Consider the following 24645-nt stretch of genomic DNA (forward strand, 5'->3'; position numbering starts at 1 on the left):
CACCACTGGGTGCAACAGATTTTTGCTGTTCTTTAACTGTTATTTATCTATTTTTCAGAATCCTCAGAGGAAGAAGATGCCCCATCGTTTGCCCCATCCAGTTCGGTTGATGGCAATAACACAGACTCAGAGTTTGAGAAGGGCCTGAAGCTGAAAGGGAAGAAAGGGCTGGATCAGGCCCTATCCACAACAACCACCCCCGTCAAGGACGAGTATGAGTTTGACGAGGACGATGAGGAAGAGCGCGTCCCTCCGGTGGACGACAAGCACTTGCTCAAGAAAGAGTTCCGCAAGGAGTCTCCCAGTGTCACGAAGGCTGGCGGCTTAATTTCTGTACCGAAGGGGGAGGTGGTCAAAACCTATTCCAAAAGCAACTCGCTCACACCAAAGAAGGCTGTTAGACGGATTCTCTCTGACAGCTCAGACGAGGATAATGGGACGTTGTGTTTCACACCTATGCCCACACCACGGCAACCAGCGCCACCTACTAATAACAAGGCCCGGGACTCTGCTACACTGAGCTCTAAACAGCAGAAAGAGAAGACTAAAGTTAAGAAGAAGCGGAAGAAGGAGACAAAGAATAATGTCAGTAAGGAGGTCAGATTTGGTAAAGTCAATGACAAATTCTGCACTTCTGACTCTGATTGTGGGGACATAGGGAGTGAGGATGATGAAGGCTCTATGAAGAGCTCGAACTGTATAAAGGACTCCACAATGAGCCTAAAAGAATCCTCTGCGTTCAGTACTCACTCTGCATCCTCTTCCTCCTCTTCTCATGGAAGCATGAGCTCTCAGAAACTGACACCCTCGCTGACAGAGCATAACCCAAAGCAGTGGAGGACAGACGGCTGGAAGACTGTGTCATCTCCTGTATGGTCAGATGTAAGCTCCCTCTCTGACTCGGTTAGAACAAGGCTTTCCAGTGAGTCGGACTACTCCTCTGCCGACTCGAGTGTCGAGTCAGTGAAACAGGTGAGAAAGAAAGCACAGGAAAACAGAAAGAAAAACAATGTGCACAACAATGCACTAGACAAAAAGAACTCTGACTTTCACAAGAACTCCAACACAGACAGTACTGTCTCCAAAACGGATAAAGATGGCAAAGTGTTGAAAAAGCATAAAGTCAAACACAAGCACAAAAACAAAGAGAAAGAAAAGGCTCCCAGTTTAGTGCTCAATCAAGACATGAACGAGAAATTTGTTAAAAGCTTCTCGTTTGATTTTGATGATTCAAGGCAAAAGTCACTCCTTGTTGAGACTGAGTCCCCAGCTGAAAGCAAGGTTAAACTGTCGAAACATGAAAAAGAGCATTTGAAAAAGGAGGACAGGTTGTCGAAAGGCAAATCTGAGGACAGAGACTGGTCTTCTGGAAAAGAGGTGCAAAGAAATGCTAAAGAGGAGAAATCCAAGAAAACAAGAGAGTCCACCAAGGAGAAGCCAAGCAAGGAGGAGAGGGAAAAGCCCTTGAAAACTGAAAAAGAAAAGAGCCTCAAGGAAAAAGAGAAGCCCAAGGAGGAGAAACAACAAAAGACTCATAAAGAGGAGAAGAAGAAAAAGTCAAAGGACAAGTCATCTAAACCAGACAGGAAGAGCAGTGAGCAAAAAGAAGAAAAACATATTAAGGTGGATAAGGAGAAAAGGGAGGAGAAGGAAAAATCTAAGAAAGACAAGGTTCTGAAGGAAGAGCCTGATTATGACGTCTATGATGTCAGTAACCGTTTCTTAAACCTAGAAGACACCAAGCTCAGTGCCTCAGACGACCACCACGACCGATGGGCGTCAGACCTTTCCTCTGACTGCGACCTATATGGAGATGACAGCTGGGATGCTCCTCCTGTGAAGGACTACAAAGAATATAAAGCAAGCAACACTGTAAAGCTGATCGTTGAGACTGAAAAAATAGAGAGCAGAGACCGGAGGAAGGAGAACAAAATCAAAGACAAGAAATTAGATCATAATGACAAACGGTCAGAGAAAGAGCCTACCTCCAAGAAGAAAGAGAAAGACTCTTCAGAAAGAATCTGTGACAAGAAAAAGGATTTGACCGAAAAACAGAAACTGAACTCCAGCCACTCTGTGGAAAAGGAGAAGAAACGAAAGGAATCTGCAGATACTGTCAAAGAGAAGAAAGAGAAGGACCCTACGGACAGCAGTAGAGACCGAAAAGATTCCTATGAGTTCACTAAAGAAAGAAAGGACTTGAAAATCAAACAGGAGTCTATAAGAGACGATTATGGGAATGAGGCCTCCTTCAAAGAAATTGAACCTGTCAGCAAACCATGTGAAATTAGAGAAAGGAACCACTCTGGAAAAGAGAAGGACAGAAAGGGAGATGGGGTGGAAAAGAGAGAAAAGACTAAAGCTGACAAACACAAGGAAAAGCCTAAAGACCGATCCATAGAACAGGACAAGGAGAAGCCTGAGAGGACCTCAACTGAGAAGCTTTTGAAAGAAAAAGACACAGACAGAGGCTCTAAAGACAAGAAGGAGGGAGCTAAAGACAAACACAAAGACACACACAGCAAAGACAAGGACAGGAAGGTGTCTTCAGAACAAACTAAGGACAAGAAAGAAAAGGCTTCGCAGGACAAGCATGCTGACCGGGATAAAGATGTCCTTGAGGTGAAGAAGGAGGAGCGAAAACCTGAGAAAGTTAAACCTGAGAAAACATGGTACAAGATCGCAGACATTTTCACAGATGAAAGTGAGGATGAAGAAGACAATTACAATGGGGGTGTGGCCAAGTTAAGTGATTCCCTTGGGTTGTCTGATTCTCACAGGAAAGACTCCACATCTGACAGGGATGAGCTTGATCACTTCCAAACGGAAAAACCCAGAAAATATTCTGCTGAGGCCAAACACACAACAGAAAAACAGAAAGATAAAGACCACAAGAAAAAAGACAAGACCACATTTGATATGGGGAAAGAGAGGAAGGGTTCCTTAGAGAAACACAACAAAGATAAGAAAGTAAAGGATTCTGTTGATGCAAAACACAAAGAACGCAAAGACAGAATGTCTGTGGACTCAAACCAAGAGAAGAAAAACAAGCAGAAGCTGTTGGACAAGAGGGACGCCAATGAGGAAAAGACCAAGAGTAAATATAAAGACAAGCAAGATCATGTTAACGACAGAAAGCCCTCAAAGGGGAGTGGGGAAAATGAAAAGTCGCTCTTGGAGAAACTGGAGGAAGAGGCCATGAATGACTACAAGGATGACTCCAATGACAAGAACAGTGAGTTATCCTCAGACAGCTTCACTGATCAGGTTCATGAGCCAGTGCTCAGCAGCTACTATGATTCCTCCAACATCAGCCTTCCAGACATTACTGATGAGAGACGAGACTCACTCTCCATATCTAATCCTCAAGACAAGTTCAGAGAGAAAGAGAGGCACCGACATTCATCTTCGTCATCCTCCAAAAAGAGTCATGACAAGGAGAAGGACAAAGTCAAGAAGGAAAAAGGGGATAAACAAGACAAGATCGAGGAAATAAGAGAATCCTATGGACGCAGAGAAAGTCTGCCCTTCGAGAAAGAGCCTATGCCATTAGAAGCGGACCCTTACACATTTCCATTTGGGTCTAAGGGTGATAAAGATGATTTTGAGAAGACATTGGAGTTTGAAAAGGAGATGTCTAAAAAAGCGGACAAAGACAAACTGAGTACTGTCATCAGTGATAAGATCAAGGACAAAAAGAAAAAAGAGAAACATAAGGAGAAAGTCAAAGAGGAGAAGCACAAGTACACGGATGGCTTCGGATCCCTTAAACACTCCAAGGAGGAGATCAAATCTGGATTGAAAGAGAGTCCTCAAATGATCAATTTGAAGGAAAGATCAAAGGAAGACAGTCCCAAATTTGATGTGAGAAAAGAGAGAAATCGAGACTCTTTGGACAAAGACAGTAGGGTGGACCATGTTAAGTCCAAGGTTAAAGAAGAAAATGAAAAAGTAATTCAGTCTAAAGACACAGCTCGCAAAGACAACCGTCCACGTTCAAAGCTTCTGGTTGATGGGGATCTCAAACTAACCAGCTTTGGGCAAATGTTAGGTTTAAAAGACCAGGAGATTGAAGAACGCCATAAGAAGCATAAGGAGAGGATGAAGCAGATGGAGAAACTAAGACACAGATCAGGGGATCCTAAACTTAGGGATAAAACGAAGTCCACTGAGGAAATAAAGAAAAATCGCAATGAACTATCATCCAAAAAATCAAATAGTTTAGAATCTGCATTGAAAGAGAAGAAGCTCAAAGATGTTGGTCTCCCAGCCCAAATTATGTCTCCAGAAAGAAAGCCACAACCCATTGACACTCAAAATTCAAAGGACTGGCTTGCAGGCCATCAGATGAAAGAAAATCTCCCTGCCTCACCTCGGCAAGATCAGAATAGACCAACGGGTGTTCCCACCCCCACATCTGTAATCTCTTGTCCCAGCTATGAGGAAATCATGCAGACGCCACGGACTCCATCCTGCAGTGCAGAGGACTACCCTGATATAATGTTTGATGGGTTAGATTGTCAGAACTCATCAGCCATGGCCATGTCTATGAATGCCTGCTCCCCATCCTTCTTTGACAGGTACTCCAACTCATCACACACCTTCCAAGAAGGGACTTGTATAACTCCGGCTAAGAATCTCCAGTTGCCCCTTGTCAGCCGATCGGCTTCGTCTGATGTTAGAAGACCCCTGGAAGATGAGTTCAAAGCTGAAGCTGGCAAGTTTCTACAACACATTTTGCCAGACGCCTCTGAGTTTGACTTGGCAGCCTCCCAGCCTCCAGAAGACAAGGCAGCATCAGTGGAAAGACTTGAATGCCTGTCTCCTCCTTACTTCTCACCTATTAGAATGCTGTCTCCCGGGCTGGAACTTGCCCAGCCTGCACTAGATGGGGCCACCACAGCAATGGCTGGCACAGAGACCTGTGAACACCTACCTGAGAGTGTCTACAACAACTTCCTGATGAAGCCCTCAACGCCAGTCCACAGACCTGACCCCCAGGAGCCGTGTCTGGACATTGCTGCTCCACCCACCCCTGCACCTGCTGCTCTTCCTCCCCTGGATATTGATGACCTTTCTGAGCCTCATCAAAGTGAGCACAGTCTTGTTCCCTCTGACCCAGTCAGTGGCAGTGAGTATCTGCCCCCTGTTGTTGAGGAGGAGGAGGAGGAGGAAGAAGAGGACTACGAAGAGGAGGGGGAGGAGGAGGAAGACGAAGAAGAGGAGGAGGAGGAAGGGGACCTTGAAGAACCAACAGATGCTGATCATCATGCTGCTGAGGAGACGACGGACGTCTGCTCATTCTCTCCTCCAAGGGTTGAAGAGCCTTTGAGGAAGGACTGGGCTGAATCTCCTGAGAGAAGGGTTGCAGAGGTGCATCAGTTGACTCCCTCACATCCACTACCCAACCTGGTGGAGAACTCCAGTGATCATACCATCAGCTGGAACTGTGAGATGATTTTGAAATCTCCTCAAAGGAATTATGGGGAAATAGAGGCAGCTGTCTCCAAGATAACCAGTCCCTTCTCGCATTCAGACAGTGATTTGCAGCCCATTGCTGCCATACCTGGCCATCCATCAGTGACCCCTCCATATGCTGCTTACAGGTCTTATGTGCCTGACCCTGACTTTGACGAGCAAAAAGAGGCTGTGGAGGACATTCTAATTTCTCCAGCAAGACCTGAAATGACACCTATGGAATTGGAACCAAACTACTTGACAACCATCTCATCCTCCACAAGGTTAGAGTCTTTCTTCACAGACTGCAAGCCAAACTTGGAGGATAATCACCAGATGGACTCAGAGCTTTCTTGTGCAGTACAAGATGGCAGACAAAACTCCCATGGCTTTACTTCTGAGAGCCATATGCCTCTAGCAGTAAGCAACGAGCCAGTGGTGCCCTGGACAGACCCATTCTCAGCTACAGTGGATGAGCTTGATGATCTTGGCCCTTTCTCTCTACCTGACCTCCCTTCTCTCTCCCTCCCGACCTCCCTGCCAGACAAGGAGATGCCAGAGCTTGATGTCAGAGATGCAGTGCCAACCGACTACAAGCCTCCACCTGCTCATATAAGGCCTCCTGCGATTGAAACAATAGAGGGCGAAGAGCTTATGGAAGTTGACCTGCCTATCCTGGCCAAACCCCTGTGCCCTTCCGCGGTCCTACCACTCAATGATTCTTTGCAGGATTTGGTTGTGCCCTCACCAAAACACAATTTCCAGCCAGAATTTGAGTCTGAGCCTCAGAATGTCCCTGAAAATAACTTTGTGAAACCACAGGTCTTTGAAAACAGAGCCACATATGAAGAGACTGATGAGAGTGATGGAAACATGATGTTCTCAGCTGTTAATACAAACAATACTCCGCATCACAGGCAGATGTCACTGACCGAGTCATTATCAGTTGTAATTGCTCCATGTATGGACTCCTTGACAACTGTTAAACCAGAACAAAGTGGGCAGGTATCAGATCCCTTTGTTGGGCCAACTTGCAGTCCAGTCCCCTCAGTTCCTCTACCAGTTGCTGTCACGATTTCTGGTACAGTCCATGTTTCGGAGGCTCTTGAGACAACATCTAAGCTCACGGTCACTCTGACAACATTGTCAACTGACCTTCCCAAGAAGGTGGAGGAGATCCCACAGAGGATGACCAGAAACAGGGCCCAGATGCTGGCAAAACAGGAGAATACCACCACCACCACCACAAAAAAGCAGAGTAGTAGAGTAGTAGCAGAGAGTACAACCACCACCACTATACCTGCTAGCGTGATACCTCCATCTGCCCCTACCCCTGTCACCATGAGCATGGCTGTAACCACAACCACCCCTATTCCCACCCCTACTTTTGTCCCCTTTGTTGTTCTGGAGAAAGAAAAGGAACTTGTCACCACCATCTCCACCACAGCAACCATTACCCCGACTCCCCCGCTGCCGCCTCCTGTAGTGGTCAGCAAAACTAAAGGGCGGCCTGTGGAGGAAGAGGAATCCCAGACGCAGCATCCACGCAAGAGGAAGTTCCCGAAACCGCAGGTTCAGCTGGTCAACACAGCCATGCAGCAGACCAGGGAGATGATTCAACAGACGCTGGCTGTCATTGTCAATGCCATCAAACTGGATGACATAGAACCCTACCACAGTGACCGCTCTAACCCTTACTTCGAATACCTGCAGATACGGAAAAAAATAGAGGAGAAGAGGAAGATCTTGTGCTACATCACACCACAGGCCCCTCAGTGCTACGCTGAGTACGTGACCTACACAGGCTCCTACCTGCTGGATGGCAAGCCGCTAAGCAAGCTGCACATCCCAGTGGTGAGTCCCTCCCTTCCCCTACAAATGTTCACACATCTGTTGATTCATAGATTTTATTTCATTACAATGATACACGTCAAGTAACTGTCACCTATAATAACCTAACAGCACATTTACAACAAAAGTTTGAACTTTTTGCAATGGAAAGATTTGTTACATCATGACCTCAAATAATCATTGCCCTGGTTTTCAGATTGCTCCACCTCCATCGTTATCGGAGCCCCTGAAGGAGCTCTTTCGACAGCAGGAGACAGTGAGGGGGAAGCTGAGACTGCAGCACAGCATAGAGAGGGTAAGAACACGGGCTCACTGTACCCTCCCTAATATCTATCCATCTCACTTCTGAAGTCGCACTGAGAAGGAGTGCTTTGAACGATCCTTTGATGAAGGCTCAAAGCTGCTATGTAATAGAAATGCAACTGCAATATGCATTTCTCCAACCAAGCACCGTAAAAAATGTGTGACATTTCACATTAACCTTATCAGTTTGCTCAAAAAGATTTTGAAGTAAAGTTGAAACTCCAGTCTGTCTTCTCTCTCTCTCTCTCTCTCTCTCTCTCTCTCTCTCCCCCTCTCCCTCTCTCTCTCTCCAATGTTATTGTATTGACTTTCCTTCCAGGAAAAGCTTATTGTCTCGTGTGAGCAAGAAGTACTGCGGGTCCATTGCAGAGCGGCAAGAACGATAGCCAATCAGGCCGTCCCATTCAGTGCCTGCACTATGTTACTGGACTCTGAGGTGTACAACATGCCAACAGAGAGTCAGGTGCGTCTGTGGGTGGTCAAAAAGGTGGGCAGAAAGTTGACAGACAGGGCCATTCACGTGGGATTTGTTTAGTCAGCTCTTCCAATTACTCTTAATATTTTATATACATATAAAACAATAACATCTGACATACTTTAACGCTTGTCATCTTTAACTCAGGGTGATGAGAACAAGTCAGTGAGAGATCGCTTCAATGCTCGCCAGTTCATTTCCTGGATTCAGGATGTGGATGACAAATATGACCGCATGAAGGTAAATATGATCGCATGAAGGACCACACATCTTATTTTATGGCACATTTGCTGTTTGGTTGATATGCGGGCTATCTGTGTATGGCAGTAGTATTTGTGTATGGCAGTAGCACAATGGCCTCTCTCTCTTCTCAGACGTGTCTGTTAATGCGGCAGCAGCATGAGGCAGCTGCCCTGAACGCGGTGCAGAGGATGGAGTGGCAACTGAAGGTGCAGGAGCTGGACCCTGCTGTACACAAGTCTCTGTGCGTCAACGAGGTCCCCTCCTTCTACGTGCCAATGGTTGACGTCAACGATGACTTTGTGCTGTTGCCCGCGTGACAGAAACATGCACTCGTTCACAGAGTTAGAGGTCAAATATCATCACTTTTCAAAGAGACATCAAACAGAACGTATGGTAAGGGCTAGCCGGTTGGAAGAGGAATAAAACCTATATATTATATAGAAAAAATTCAAAGAAAAAAAAACTTGCTAATGATTCTCTTCCATGAGAGGAGGAAGCATCTTTTTACCGGGGAAAAACACAACTTGCACTTTCATCCCTCAAGTTTTTATGCTTTTGTTCAGAATATAAAAAGCAAAAAGCGGCTTTGCTTTGAAGCGCCCAACACCACCTCCCTTTTAGGTGATGTTTGGACAGAGAATAGGGGAGAAATATTTTTCTGAATTTTTTGGTCCCCGTAAATGAAACCACAAAGGAACGCTGGAGAGGAGCCCTCCCACCATTCTGAATCATCTCCTGGTGGATGGGGATGAGGCACCACAGTGGACACAGAGCTCCAGGTGAGCCTTGAGGAGGAGAACGCAGCACATGGTCAGAAGGGCATGCATGCGCGATGTGGTGGTGTAACATGTGGCATTTGCGGGACCTCCAGCCTCTTCCTGTTGAAAGGATAGGAGAGTCTGTGTGGACGCTGTCTCTCTGGTCGGGACCATAAGGCCACACTCAGTCAGAGAGCCTCAGTCCTCTCTGTCCACAGCCCACCACCACACCCGGTAGAACCAGCATCCTGCCCCAGAGCAGAGTACAGCCAAGGGTCCATAGAGTGTGTCAGGGGGTTAATGCCGGAGGTGTAGAGACGGCATCTACCGCCTCATGGCCTGGGCAGAGGAGTGAGGCAGAGAATGGGGATGAACCGGAGCATCCCCACTAGAGTCTGGTCACCTGGCTCTGCATGCAGGAAGAACCAGCCTCTGACACTCTGCCAAGCTAGGTAGAACACACACACCTGTTCACCTGCAACCATGACTGCAAATGGAAAAACAGGATAAAAGAATAATACAAGAATGTTGCGATTCAAAGATTCAAGACTAAACAGATGGTGGTTTAGAGGAGAATATTCTTCTTTTTGTCTGTTTCTTTACTTGGGCATTTAATTGTTTCTGAGGAAGTGACTTGAAACACTACAGAGCCAATATTAGTTTAATGGGAAAAAAGAAAACTGAAAAAAAATTGTATTCCGTAAATGATGTACAGTTTTTATATTCGTTAACCAATGTATTCTTGCTGCCTTCTAGATAATTTATTTTGCCACACATTACTGCACAGTTGTAAATAACGTATGTACTGTAACATCACTCAGTTAAGTGTAAAAAAATAAATGAATAAAAATGATCTTTGTATGTACAGTTCACTTTCGGGCAGCACTTTCCCCCTCATACCCATGGGCCAAAATGTGCACACGTTGTCAGTATTTTAAAGACTCCAGTGCACAGTTGTAACGTTCCCATCTATAGGTTTTGTCCAGGGCTGGTCAAAATGAGTTACCTGTGTTGGTATCACCACAACGTACATAGGCAGTACAAAACCCCACCGTTTTGAACAATGCCCAAACTAAGGGCCACAACTATAGTCCTCAGATGTAGCAAAATGGTTATAAAATGATTTAAAGAATAGAATAGTTATATTAGTCATTGCTTTATTACACAATTATATCTGAAAAAAATCTAAACCAAGAAAATGCCTTTTTACAGTGAATATTTTTAATTTACCTAGTGTTGGGCAAGTCAAACAAGGGTACATCTGGATTGGTCAAGAAAGAAATGCCACTAACAAGAAAAACCATAACATTTATAATTCTGGGTGGGATTTTCTTTTTGTCTTTTTCTTTCTTTAATATACCCATTAATTTGACTTTAATTGTATGTGTGGGTCTTTATGAATAATATTCATCATGATGTTGGAGAACTTTCAGGCCACAAGACTAGGGATCTGACAGCCAGCTCAATATTTGAAATCCTTAACTTCCCTTTTTGAATGGCACTGTCATAGGTATCAGGTTAACCGTTTTTCAGGCCACATCAGATTGACATGAATGTTCCTGATCTCTTCTGTATACCACCTAAAACTTCTCCTTTTTTAGCAAAGATACAGGCCACATTCCATATTGGTTTTAAAAATGTATTCTTGCTTTAATTATGGAATGTGTTAGCTTCCAAACTCCCTGGGTCCATACGTGAACATACCTTAAAAAAAAATATCTTGTCTCAAAATGCACATCAGACAATTCAAATCGTTGACGTAGTTGCATGTGATAAGATGCTAAATGTTAGCTGTTCCCATTACATAACCAGACACACACAGCCCTATGCTAACCTGACATGACGCCAGTGACTGTCAGGTTACAAATTCTGCATCAGTCCATTTCAAATCTTGACTTAGATGGATGTAATAGAACCCTTTTCCATGAGAGCATCAATTAACAGAGGTCAACCGGCACCATCTGCTAATCAAAGTTATTAAAAAAAACACGAAGTTTCAACTGGACCAATAACTCAACGTAGCGAGCCTGGCTCCTGGTCATTCTTGCCATTTGCAACTGTCTGCCACTTCTCAGAATGGTGCTTGTTGAACTTCTAAAAGCCTTTGGAGGTGGGAGGGGGTTCTCCTAAGCTAACATATGGAATTATTTTAAGATGGTCATACCATGGATCATTTAGCTGTTTGATTTAGAATTTTAGGACCCCTCTAGGTATGAAAAAATATACACACATTTTTGGGGATACAATTGTGAATTTGGGATTTACTACTATAGACCATAGAAACAAATTGAACACATTCATAAATGGAAAAACAGACAATAAAAAAAAAATATCATAAGGAATAAGGTTTTGAAGTGTCTGTCCTATATCTAGGAGATCAGGAAATGTTTATATATTTTTTGGGCACATATTTAACCACTTTTTTTTGGCACAAAAATACCTCCATACTTCCATTCATTTGTTTTAAAACCGGTACCAGGGTTATATGTACCGTGACAGTTGTGGGGGTCATAGAGCAAAACCACGACCCCATTGTGTTCTTGATAGTCTAATCTTTCCATAGAGTGGTCATATTAGTTAGTAGGCCAACCGTTTGGACGCTATAGACATTTTCGTGAGAAGACTGATTTTCAAAATGTCTCCTGGTCTGACAAACAGCGCTGTAGCTCTGCCACCTACCACCGCAGATGCGGAAGGCCGACATAGGCGGATGCAGTGGATTGAGATGCATCCCATGCAAAACAACATATCTCTAGCTTAAACTGACAGATTTTTATGGGGATTTTTTAAAATGTTAATTAGATTTGTCACACAGGTACGTCAATAGACTTAAGGATTTGAATAAAGTTTAGATCAAAGCGGAGTCGAAGTCTCGCAAGATCACTTAATGATTCATTAGTATTCTACATAGGCCTAACATACTGAATATAATAGCATAGTATAACTCTACTGTTAGACCAAAATCACCACTTATTTTCTTATTTAGGCTACAACATTTTATATGCATTATTAGAATCATCCACTTGGTCACAAATTGATTATTTGAATCGAGCTTTGAGGACCACTAGTAAAGTTATTTCCTTAAAGGGGCAGTGCAGTCAAACATCACTTTCAACACTGAGGTTGAAATAATACAGATGTGAAAATTATGATAATGCACTTTTCGTGTAAGAGCTGTTTGAAATGTCAGCTTGTTTGGCTGGGTGGGTTTTTTGGACTGCCTGGTGACATCACCAGGCAGTCAGTATAAGTTTAATAGGCCAATAATTGAGTTTTCAGGTTACACATTCCTCCCATTAGGCTCCTCCAATTAGGCCCCTCTTTCCACTCCCAGACAGTCCTAGCAAAGTTCTTGCTGGAGAATCAACTTTTTTTTTTAGAAGCTACTGTATTTTTGACCATTTTAATTGAAAACAATCACAGTAAGGTACTTAATTGTTACCCAGATATTGAGATAAAAATGTTGGCATTAGACCTTTAACAAAAAAGCTTGACATGAAGGGGCCTCTAACCGCCTTAGCAGCATATGACTCCTCGCAGTGAGGGTAGTAGGGGTACATGATAGCTATTTGACAAGACCATAAGGCTCTTCAACTTTATTTTTTATTTTTTGCAATGTACGATTAACTTAAATGACCTTTATCTTTTTCCCGTTAAAGCACAAGGATGTGTGTGAAAAGGATAAGCAAACATTTTGCCATATATGCGAAAACATGCCTTTTGAATTTTGCCTAGTTAGTAGCTAGTTAGTGGCTAGTAGCAGCATAGTTAAGGATGCGTCATGCAATGTTGGGACGCTATACTTTACAGACCAAGTGGAACAAAAGTAAACCTTGAATTTGGAGGCTTACAATATCCCTCTGGTGGAAAAGTTGACCTATAATTAGAAATGCCATTTGGTTGGTGGATATAAAGTCTGCGATCTTTGATAGACTGATGTGGAATTTGTTCCAGGAAATAATCACTGCCAACTAATCAGGTTAGCATAGGGCTAAATGTGCCAGGTTATGTAATGTGGAACAGCTAACGTAACATTGTCACATGCAACTATGTCATGATTTGAAATGGCTGATGCACATTTTGAGACAGAGAGAGTTTAAACTCAAACTTTTTCTAATGTTCGCAAGTATGGACCCCTCTATTTATCTAGTTTTGTACAGTAGTGGAGATATGTTTACAGTAGTAGAAAGTGCTACTCTTCAAATACTCAAAGGGTGATCATACTCCTCTGCGTAACATAGGTAAATTGTGTCTTTGATTTAAAAGAACTAGGTTTGACTTACATGCCCATGAATGAGATCTTTTTTAATTAGCCTTTTAATCAAAATCCTTTTTTGTTAAATTCAGAAATCCTTTCTATGACCAATCACCCAGTTTATTCAGAACTATTTAGTGGACAGATATTAACAGGCAGGTAGTTTGTTTCACTATAGCTTCTCAACTGTTCCAAGTGTAGGTGTTAGTATTTGTCAGGGGTTTCTTTGGTTCATATTCAGTAGGCCATCATACTTTACTCTATTGGGTTGTTTACCATGCTAAGAGTAAGGCCTAGACTAGACAATTATTAAACTTTCACCTCAATTTCATGAACCAAAAAGCAGACTTAGTTAACTCGTACACAAAGGGGGGAAGAATAGTGCAAAAGTGATAGTTAAGGATGTTAATGTCTTTTTATCCAATTGGAATATTGATTTGTGAGAATTGATTGTTTCTTCATTTTTGGTGGGTCCTGATTTTTTTTATTTTTATGTTTTGACCTACCACCTAGGATGCCTGTCAGTCATCCTAATGGCAATATCAAGTGACATGTTGTGACGTTATGTACACACGTTCAGCATAGTTGTGTATGATATGTCTATTCAAGTGCAATGGGTGTTGCTACTCCAGTGTACGGGCAGTTGACTAGTTGTAGTCCTGGACATTTTGAAAGAGGAAAATCTAGTCATAAGGCAGTAAAATCATAAATAAATGCCATAGCACAGGTAGTCAGGGTCATGTAGACTTCAGCAGTTTGATTAAAGCCCTCAATGATTTTTTTTATTTTCTTTATTTTTTAGATTTTTTTCTGAGGGGGAAGGGGAGATTTGTCAACAGAATTCTTGTGTGTTTCAGATCCGTGTATGTAGTGTTGGGTGTTGTCTTTTTGTCTTGTGTTTTATGCTTCGTACATAAGAAAAAAACCAGTGGCATGTCAATCACTTCTTATGAGCAGAATGTATACCGTTACTACACCCTCACACCCTCAATATTGTTTACAAGACATCAAGTGTGTTTCGGTTTCGTGTCTCTCACCTTAATGGTTTGAGCCCTGCCTTGATTTCTTTATTTGATCATTTATTGAACCACAAAGGCTTGAAATTGTGATAGTTAATTACAGTGGCAAATCCAACCTCGGTATTCAAAGCTTGCAGCAAACATACAGAGCAATAGTTTTAACCTTTTAAAAATGTGTATTTTTCATTAGCATTTCTTTTAATACATTTGGTTGATAAAGACAACATCCCCTGTGATTTTTGTCCAGACACTGGTGTACCTTACACATGTCCAAATATTATTTCCAAGACACACCAGTGAAGAATAATTTCTATTAGGAAATGTAACAAACACCTGTCTCATTCCCATCTCCCCCCATACAGTGAACCACTTGGCCATGCCCTAGATTACCCTGTGACCTCTCATCAGTCTGTAACAAGTTACCTCTACTGTGTCCATCTTGAGTGTTCATTTAATATTTAACTGGACATACTGTTATTTTGCATAATAGAATCACAATTTCAAGCCTTTTTCTAGTTTTCTTTTTCTCCTTTATTGAACAAGACAGTAGCTTATTCTTTAGAATGGGAAATGACTAATAAAGCATGGAGAACTACTCTTTAAATGGTAACAAATAACATATTTATTATCTTTCCGAAACCTGTGGTATGTTTCAGTTAAAGGTCTCCGCTGTGTAAATTTTCCTCCTGTAATGCGTTGGAGACATTGTACATAGTTGTAAATAAATATCCCAGGACGTTTTGCACCCTCCTCTTTGTACTAGTCTAAACTTGCGTAGAATGTGGGGTTCTAACAGCAACGAGACAGTGCGTTCGCTGCAGGTGATGTAACAATGTAACTTTTTTTATTTGTACAATGTAGTTGAATTGTGTACATATTGTTGGAGCAGCTATGGGGGAAGGGGTTTGTTGATGCTATCGTCAGTGCTGTAAAAGATCCAGTACTTTCACCTCTAGCTGTGTTGATTTCCTGCAAAAACAAAGGCGAGAAAATAAAAAATACTAAACGGAGAAGTAAAAATTCTAAATTGTTATTTTCTACAGTTGCATGTACAGAGAGCGCGAGAACTGCTGTTGTTCCTCAGAGATTATGTTCGTAAATAAAATTTTGAAATATTTACTGTTTTCTGCTTTTACTTTGTTCTCATTCATGTACTCTTAATTAAATATGCCTTGTCATTCGGGAGATGGGCACATCTATTTTTAGCACCCTGCCAACACGCACACACAGTTTCCGAGCTAAATGAGGAAATTTAACAACAGTTCATTTTTATTAATTAAGATTGATTAGCACATTTATCACAGGCAAATTAAGTTGATAGAATACCAATCAGTATACACGTGTAACACTTTACACCCGTGTATACTTTATTTAGCAGGGACAATGTACAACAAATCATCAGTCTCAGTATGAGAAGGGATGTGTTGCACCAGATTTAGCTGACAGCTAATTTACATTTGAATTTTATCCCTATATTTAATCCCTACTTTGTCCCAAAGGCCTTCGAGGCAACATTCAGGCTTCTGTGGCACCAAAGTGGTCAACTGAAACCAATTAGAAAACTGTCTATACAGAGGTAGCGGAAACACTGGTGCTTATCTTTTGCTTTGCCAGCAGGGGGACGCCTGGAAAAGTATGTTTTTGGCTGATATTTAGATCTATGATCATGAGGGGTTTAGACTTTTGAGAAGAACGTCAAGACCTGTGGATATATAACATGCCTATTTTTGCCATGCAATATGACCAGTAGATGACACAAGTATTTATAGAAGGCTACGTATGGAGAGGTAACCATTTGCAATCATACAAGCGTTTCCATTGACAGTGACACGTCCACTCCAAAATATAATTCCAGTAGACCTCTATTCACCTCCCCTGTTACCAGACTCCTCGAGCAGTGTTTGGTGACCATGTTAAGTGAATGAAACGGTAAAAATAGACTTGACAACTTGATCCCTTCTGCCATCCTCTGAATGAAGTTAATAAATATGGCAATCTGTCAGTGCGAAGTAGGCCTAGGCTACAGTGCGTACGAGCAGATGGACTTCCCACCAATGACATTTCGGTTACTCACCGACCTGCCCACTTGACTGGAGTTGTGCTTCCTCATCTAGCCTGTCCTGCCATGCCCTGCGGTGTGTGTGGATGTCCCGCACCACTGACTAACAGCGGTTTCGGCACGGTCTCTAACAATGGACTTTGAAACGAAGATTTATACCAGAATCGGTGGATATGGACGATATAACAGAATTGTTTCCATATTCAGCTGGTTTCCGAACTTTGCTGTGACGCTGAACCTTTTTTGCGACGTTTTTTACACTCTGATTCCCGGGTCGTACCACTGTAAACCCGACCCGACTCTTTTACCTTCAGATTTTCTTTTCAGTAATTATTCCAGACAAGGGTATCTCAATTTTACCATACCGTGGGTGAATGGCTCTGGACTGAGTCACTGTGAACTTTATAAGTACCCTAGAAACGTCTCCAACTTCATAGACAGCATTCCAAAGGAGATAGTGCCATGTACGAGAGGATGGGAGTACGACCAAGCTGCGGCGCTTCAGAGCAACTACGTGACAGAGGTAAACAAATATATACTTGGATTCGATGGTTTGTGGTTGTTTTTGGAGAGTTTGTGCCTGCTTAGCAATCATACATGTGCAAGTGATGTTTTTGTGACGACGCATTTACCTTAACTAATTTGGTTTTACAAGTAGCCTTTTTTCAGGCTAATGTGTGAATATCTTTGCCAAGCCCTGTCGAATGTTCTTCATCCATTCAACGTAGCCTACTCAGAGTAGATTTGGGTTTAGCCTATAACTTCGGGCTTTGTAACATGTGTGTTAATTGATATTGTCCCAGACAGACTGCTGGGGCTAAAGTTGGTCATCAATATGTAACATCAATAGATGACACGGGATGCCCTGTTTGGCCTACTCATTGCTCAAATCTGTCGTTGGTAAACATGCTTTGGAATTTAACTCTGGGATACATGTTGTTTTGGTTAAATCCAGAATAAGATTACCAGAGAAACAGTGCTGCTATGATTTTTTTTATCAGATCACATTAGTCTGTTTATATAATAATTACATTACGGGACTGCTGTGCAGAGCCATGCAATATGGGTGTTTATGTGATGAAAGCAGCACAACAGGAAATGCAGGGACAGCAGTGTTCCTCCACCCTGATGGAGTTCCTGGGAAGATATGTCCTCAACAGAGCACATGAGAGGGGTCACTCTTAGGATGAGCGTTCATCTTTCTGTACTGACCCGTAGCCATCTCATAAACAAGGAACACTCGAGCTCAACTGAATTTATTTGGCTATAAGGGAACCCTTTTTCATATTTCTTACTACCAGGCTTATATTCTTATTTCAGACCACAATCAATGCCTCTCTAAAGTTGTCCTGTTTTGCTTCTAGGGAAAAGCTAACTAAATGTTGACTTATTGCACTTGGACTAATCTCACCAGCACATTATAATATCAAAAAGGGGGCAGGCCCATCCCACTGTGCAAATACATAAAAGGGATCTTGGTAAACAAAAGTATCAGCAGTTACGGAAATGTTTAGACACAAGGCAAATACTGGTGTGTGTGTGTGAGAGAGAGAGACAGTGTGTGCGGGCTGGACAGGAAATCAACAAGGAAGGCAGTGGCCCTGATGTGAAGTATTTACTCTCACATGTTTCCCTGGCGATAGGAAGCAACCAGTCCTGACCCCCCACTCCTGGCTTCCCTTCTCCGTGATGTCACAGGACATTTGTTCCTACGGGGGTATAAACATCATACAGCAGGAATGGAGGTCCTTCTGGCCCTGATTTAAGGGGTTGGATGATAGGTACAGATCAAGAGATGACGCAAGGGAGGGAAAGAGAGCAAGTGAAGAGATGGGGGAGGAAGAAAGAAAGCATTGGAGTAGGGTGAGAAATGGTGGAAGGCACTGGAAACCAAAGTGCAGTGGCTCTAATGTGATAAACCTATCTGCAGTCACTCTTATTCAATCAGGAGATGATATCTATCGCACAGCTGAATTCCTCCTCCTTCACACAAGGCGCTCCGTTGCCCTCAAGTGTGTGTGTGTGTGTGTGTGCGTGCCACTGGACTATAATTCGTACTTATGTAATAATAAGGGAGAAAGGAGCTACAGTTTCACACACTTTCCAGGCATGTTTATTAACTGTCCTTAAAAATAGGGTATGCTCAATCTGCCCCCGGAATTTTTCTACCCTGGAAATAAAATCCTGGGCGAAGAAATAGGCCACCTATTATGTCATTATTTCAGTGGCTCGCTTGAACTCCATTCCTAACTATGTGGCAAAAGGGTCATTCTGTGTCATTTCAGGAAGCCATGACACCCGCCATCTCAGATTGTTCTGACATCGTTTCTGTAGTTAGAAACAGATAAGATTAGCCTTCCTGAAACATTATTTTGTTGAACCAACATTTTATCTCTGAGAAATTAAGCTAATTGATTGCACCCAAGTAGTTACTACAGTAAATGAATACAATACATTTACAATTGCCAATTTAGGTTAAATCAATTAGCTTAATCCCTCAGAGATCAAATAATGTTTAAGGAATGCTAATATATATTTTTTTTATTTGGTACTTTTTACCCCTTTTTCTCCCAAATGTTGTGATATCCAATTGATAGTTCGTCTTGTCCAATCGCGGCAACTCCCGTACAGGCTCGGGAGAGGCGAAGGTCGAGAGCCATGTGTCCTTCGAAACACAACCCCGCCAAGCCGCATTGCTTCTTGACACACTGCTTGCTCCTTGTGGCGCCCGGCCGCATGATGGGACAAGGACATCCCAGCCGGCCAAACCCTCCCCTAACCCGGGACGATGCTAGGCCAATTATGCGCCGCCTCAGGGGTCTCCCGATCGTTGCCGGCTGCAACACAGCCCGGGATCGAACCCGGCTCTGTAGTGATGCGATGCACTCCCTTAGACCGCTGTGCCACTCGGGAGGCCACAATCTTATATTTTTCCAACTACAGAAACGATTTCAGAACAATCTTGAGATGGTGGGTGTCAAGCCTCTTTCTTGTTCTTTTTGAGGTGGAATGAGTCACCATCTCGCTCTGTCTCTCTGCTCCACAGTGGAACCTAGTGTGTAGAGACTACTGGAAGATTCCTCTGCAGCACATCTGCTTCATGACAGGGTGGATTGTGGGATATGTCCTCCTGGGCACCGTGTGTGACTGGTAACACCCCCCCCCCCCCCCCCCGTTGTGTTTGTATAATTGTAAACTACAATTGTATTAATTTCACCACTGGTATTAGGCTGTTATGAATGTTTCATATGTGTGCATGGGAAGCTATGTATCTCTAACTGTCTTTTCTCTATGTTCAGGTTGGGTCGTCGACAGGGCTTCCTGCTGTCTGTGTCTCTGTCCGGTCTGTTAGGAGTAGCTGTGTGTCTGTCCAACAGCCCTGTAGTGTTTCTGCTGCTACGCCTGTCTCAGGGCGCCATGTTGGCTGGGGTCTTCCTCTCCTCTTACCTCGCCAGTAAGTACACTTGACTTAACCTACTAATACCGCTCACTCCTGAGTACACACTTAATGAGGCAGTTTAGGGTTGGGCAGGATCCACGTTTTCATATCGTCATACCGTCCTTCTCTTATCCCGGGATTAATGGTATTACCGGTTTAGTACCCCAAAAAATGCAAAAAAAAATCCCATTAGGCGTCTATTACCAGAATGCTAACTAAATTAGTAAAAGTAATAGCAGACGGTACGAGAACGAAGAGGAGAAAAACATGCAAGGAAATCAAGATGGCAGGGGCAGCAGTACAGAACTAATCCAAAGGGCTTTGACTTCTCAAACACGGAAGAAAGCTAACAATATATGATGCCCCGTCCGTCTAGCATTCGGCTTCTTCACCCGCGGGATGGTCTGAGACCAGCCACCCGGACACCTGAAGAATCTCTGCAACTGTCAGAAACCGTCTCAAGGAAGCTCCTCTGCTTGCTCTTCGTCATCACCAGGGTCTTCACCTGACTGCAGTTTGGCGTCGCAATCGACTTCAGTGGGCAAATGCTCATCTATGATGGCCACTGGCACGCTGGAGAAGTGTGCTCTTCGCAGATGAATCTCGGTTTCAACTATACCGGACAGATGGCGTTGCGTGGGTAAGCGGTTTGCTATTGTCAGCGTTGTGAATAGAGTGCCCCATGGTGGGGTTATGGTATGGGCAGGCATAAGCTACAGACAACAAACTATTGCATTTTATCGATGGCAATTTGAATGCACAGAGGTACCGTGACGATATCCTGAGGCCCATTGTCGTGCCATTCATCCGCCGCCATCACCTCATGTTTCAGCATGATAATGGACGGCTCCATGTCGCTAGGATCTGTACACAATGCCTGGAAGCTGAAAATGTCCCAGTTCTTCCATGTCCTGCATGCTCACCAGACATCTCCCATTGAGCATGTTTGGGATGCCCTGGATCAACATGTGCAACAGCTTGTTCCAGTTCCCACCAATATCCAGCAACTTCACAGGGACAACATTCCACAGGCCACAATAGACAGCCTGATCAACTCTATGCAAAGGAGATGTGTCACGTTGCTTGAGGCAAATGGTGGTCACACCAGATACTGACTGTTTTTCTGATCCAAGCCCCTACTTTTATTTTTTTGGGGGTACTGTATCTGTGACAAACAAATCCATATCTGTATTCCCAGTCATGTGAAATTCATAGATTAGCGCCTAATTTGTATTTTTTTTTATTGACTAATTTCCTTGTGAACTGTAACTCAGTAAAATCTTTGAAATTACATGTTGCGTTTTATATTTTTGTTCAGAGTATTTTGCTAAATTAGTACCTTAACTGCTCACACATCAACATTTACCAAGCAGGCACTGCAGACTGAAATTGATTAGCTTGTTCTACTTTAATCAATAGCGTGAGCAGATTAATTAATTGTGTCAATATTGTATGGAAATCAATGGAACTGGGACAATTCACTGCCACTACATGTCATTTCCACTCTTCTAAAAGTAGGGCAAAGCTACTTGTAATTTTTCCAAAGTTACGGGAATCTTCAGTCATTTTGATAATTAATAGATTGCCATATTTTCTATCATAGCTCTGGTAATTTATACTTGGATAACTGTATTTAAAATGTTTTAAAAAATCAAAGTTTTCATTTATGTGTCCATATTCTCCATTACTTTCTAGCAGATACACTATATATTTCAAGAGAAAATAGCCTAATTAATGAAAAAAGCATCTAATCAACAATGACATTATTTTCAATTAACTCTTCCAACTATGGAACGTTATTCACAACTGTCACCAGTTTCACGTCAAAACATCGAGAACAAATACATATTGACATGGTATTCCCCCATACTTCCCATAGCAATGTGGTCTCATAGAGTAGACTTAACATAGTAAATGTAAATCCGAGACACTCATATGACATGTTACGTTTGGTATGGTTACTTAAGGCAAACGAAAGCAGGGTGGATGCGTGGGCATATAATGTGAACGCCAAACGTCTAGCAACCCAAAGGGTGTGTGTTTTGATTCTCATCACAGAATTTAGAATTTTAGCAAATTTGTTACTACTTTTTTAAGCTACTTTGCAACTACTTAGCATGACTTTAACCTAACTCTTAACCCCTAACCCAGCAAACGTTAGCCACCTAGCTAACATTAGCCGCAACAAATTGGAATCTGTAACATATCATAAGTTCAGCAAATTCGTAACGTATCGAATGAAATGGATGAGGGACAACCACAAATGAATACATACAAAACGTAACATGTCATACTATTTGGACTGTCCCGGATTTATGTTTATGTTACTTCCTGGTTGCCCATAGCCCTCTATTGCTTAGAAGTTCCTTAGTTTATACCCCATGATCCCACACCAACCCCTAGCCTCTGGGTTACTCACTTGGGGGCTTCCCTCTGTTGCCAACACACATCAAGGATCAATGAAGGGAAAAGTCATAGAGGGAAGTTAAACGGATAGGTGAAGGTGACAGGTTAGGGATTAACTGTGTGTCGGGGCTGTGATCGGATACCCGGGTCACCGGGTGCCATCTTGTTGCACTGCTGTACATGTTAGGGTTCAAAGGGCACTGGTTGGAATCACACCCTTGAACCAAGCTGAGCATTACTCATTCACTCACTCCCTCCTTCCCCCCTTTACACCCCTCTCCCTCTCTGAGATAGCTTGAGTGTGAGGTAACACAAGGCTCTGTGGGCTAGGATATCTAGGCCACCCCTGGACCAAGAGACGCCTCCTCCCCGATGTTGTTCCATTGTTAGGGGGGGGTCTGGGTTTTCTTGCTGTAACCTTCCTGTGATTGTGAGGTGATTGTGTGAACTCGTGTGTTTGTATGTGGACAAATCTTTGCTAAGTGAAAGCAGTCAAGGAGTGCTCAATGTGTTTTTAAGACCTTTCTGTGTATGGGAGTAATGGTGCTAGATACAGCCTGAGAGGGAGGCCCACCGCAGTCTGTCTTTAATATACCCACATACATATTTGCTCTTCGATCATTCCTCTAAGATCACTGGTAAATTGAGTCCAGACTTTTGGTTTTATGCTGAATTCTGGAGGACTGCTTCTCAGTGATCTACTACCAGAAAGTTCTTAAAAGGGGGAGTGGGGGAAAAATAGCAGGACAGAACATACTGGAAGGAAATTAGTATATTTTTTTCCTTTGTTTTCTCTGAGGGGTTTTGAAGGAGGAGAACTAGGGCGTTGGAGTTTAGGTCAAGGTAGAGTGGATTTCACAAACGGTCACAAATAGTCTTCTGGTCATTCAGGCTACTAGTTCCAGTTGCATTTTCCTTCTCTCTATCCTTTATCTCCGTTCTTCATCTCCCTTTGTGTTCTCCAGGACTGGAGCTGTGTGATCCTCCCCATCGTCTCATGGTTGAAATGGTCAGCGGTTTCTTTGCCATCGCGGCAGAGCTCTTGTTGCCAGGGCTGGCGGTGCTGTGTCGTGATTGGCCAGTTCTTCAAGCAGTGGCTACCTTGCCACTGCTCCTGCTGCTCTCCTATTGGTGGTGAGTCTGTCATAAGCATTCTTTTGTGGATACACAGTATAGTGTATATAGAGGGATGTGTGTTATAATTATAATTCATTTTCATATATTTTTGTGGAAGGACAGCTGTCCATCAGTGTTTCCCGAGTCTCCACGCTGGCTTCTGGCCACAGGTCAGATCCACCAGGCTAAGAGGTGTCTCCAGAGCTTCTCCATCAGGAACAGAGTGTGTCTCGGTGAGGACATCTACCCTGCGGAGAACCTGCTCTCAGGTATCATCATCCCCCACCCTATCCTGGCCCTTGTAGCTAGTCTGTGTCAATGAATAATGTCTGCTGCCTGGGGTAGTGTAACTGGTTGCGGCGAAATCCTGGACGGAGCCTTTACCGTGCGCTGCCACTTTAAGAGCGCATCAGCAGCCAGGAAGGAGGAAATGAAGATGACTCTATACATATATGTATATACACACACATTTATACACGCACAAATACATGTGTATATATATACACTGCTCAAAAAAATAAAGGGAACACTTAAACAACACAATGTAACTCCAAGTCAATCACACTTCTGTGAAATCAAACTGTCCACTTAGGAAGCGACACTGATTGACAATAAATTTCACATGCTATTGTACAAATGGAATAGACAACAGGTGGAAATTATAGGCAATTAGCAAGACACCCCCAATAAAGGAGTGGTTCTGCAGGTGGTGACCACAGACTACTTCTCAGTTCCTATGCTTCCTGGCTGATGTTTTGGTTACTTTTGAATGCTGGCGGTGCTTTCACTCTGGTAGCATGAGACGGAGTCTACAACCCACACAAGTGGCTCAGGTAGTGCAGCTCATCCAGGATGGCACATCAATGCGAGCTGTGGCAAGAAGGTTTGCTGTGTCTGTCAGCGTAGTGTCCAGAGCATGGAGGCGCTACCAGGAGACAGGCCAGTACATCAGGAGACGTGGAGGAGGCTGTAGGAGGACAACAACCCAGCAGCAGGACCGCTACCTCCACCTTTGTGCAAGGAGGAGCAGGAGGAGCACTGCCAGGGCCCTGCAAAATGACCTCCAGCAGGCCACAAATGTGCATGTGTCTGCTCAAACAGTCAGAAACAGACTCCATGAGGGTGGTATGAGGGCCCGACGTCCACAGGTGGGGGTTGTGCTTACAGCCCAACACCGTGCAGGACATTTGGCATTTGCCAGAGAACACCAAGATTGGCAAATTCGCCACTGGCGCCCTGTGCTCTTCACAGATGAAAGCAGGTT

At 43.3% G+C, this 24645-nt stretch overlaps 2 protein-coding genes across 6 annotated transcripts in view; both read left to right on the plus strand.

Moving 5' to 3' along the window:
- The window catches only part of LOC139385095 (ankyrin repeat domain-containing protein 11-like), a 134965-nt gene extending 125013 nt beyond the window's left edge, over positions 1-9952 (plus strand). For 4 of the 5 annotated variants that reach the window (XM_071130145.1, XM_071130146.1, XM_071130147.1 and 1 more), the window contains 5 exons: positions 59-7311; positions 7505-7603; positions 7931-8098; positions 8234-8326; positions 8461-8754. In XM_071130145.1, the coding sequence (XP_070986246.1) occupies positions 59-7311; positions 7505-7603; positions 7931-8098; positions 8234-8326; positions 8461-8646 (7799 nt within the window). In that variant the 3' untranslated portion in view covers positions 8647-8754. Of the gene's footprint in view, positions 1-58; positions 7312-7504; positions 7604-7930; positions 8099-8233; positions 8327-8460 lie in introns of all 5 variants that reach the window. The other variant, XM_071130149.1, reaches the window with a different exon arrangement.
- Positions 9953-16449: 6497 nt separating this feature from the next.
- The window catches only part of LOC139384925 (putative solute carrier family 22 member 31), a 15743-nt gene continuing 7547 nt past the window's right edge, over positions 16450-24645 (plus strand). Inside the window, exons 1-5 of the mRNA XM_071129833.1 lie at positions 16450-16943; positions 19467-19570; positions 19720-19874; positions 23231-23399; positions 23505-23650. Of these exons, the coding sequence (XP_070985934.1) occupies positions 16554-16943; positions 19467-19570; positions 19720-19874; positions 23231-23399; positions 23505-23650 (964 nt within the window). The 5' untranslated portion in view covers positions 16450-16553. The remainder of the gene's footprint in view (positions 16944-19466; positions 19571-19719; positions 19875-23230; positions 23400-23504; positions 23651-24645) is intronic.

The sequence above is a fragment of the Oncorhynchus clarkii genome, chromosome 26 (genome assembly GCF_045791955.1).
Source record: "Oncorhynchus clarkii lewisi isolate Uvic-CL-2024 chromosome 26, UVic_Ocla_1.0, whole genome shotgun sequence".
Taxonomy (NCBI): domain Eukaryota; kingdom Metazoa; phylum Chordata; class Actinopteri; order Salmoniformes; family Salmonidae; genus Oncorhynchus; species Oncorhynchus clarkii.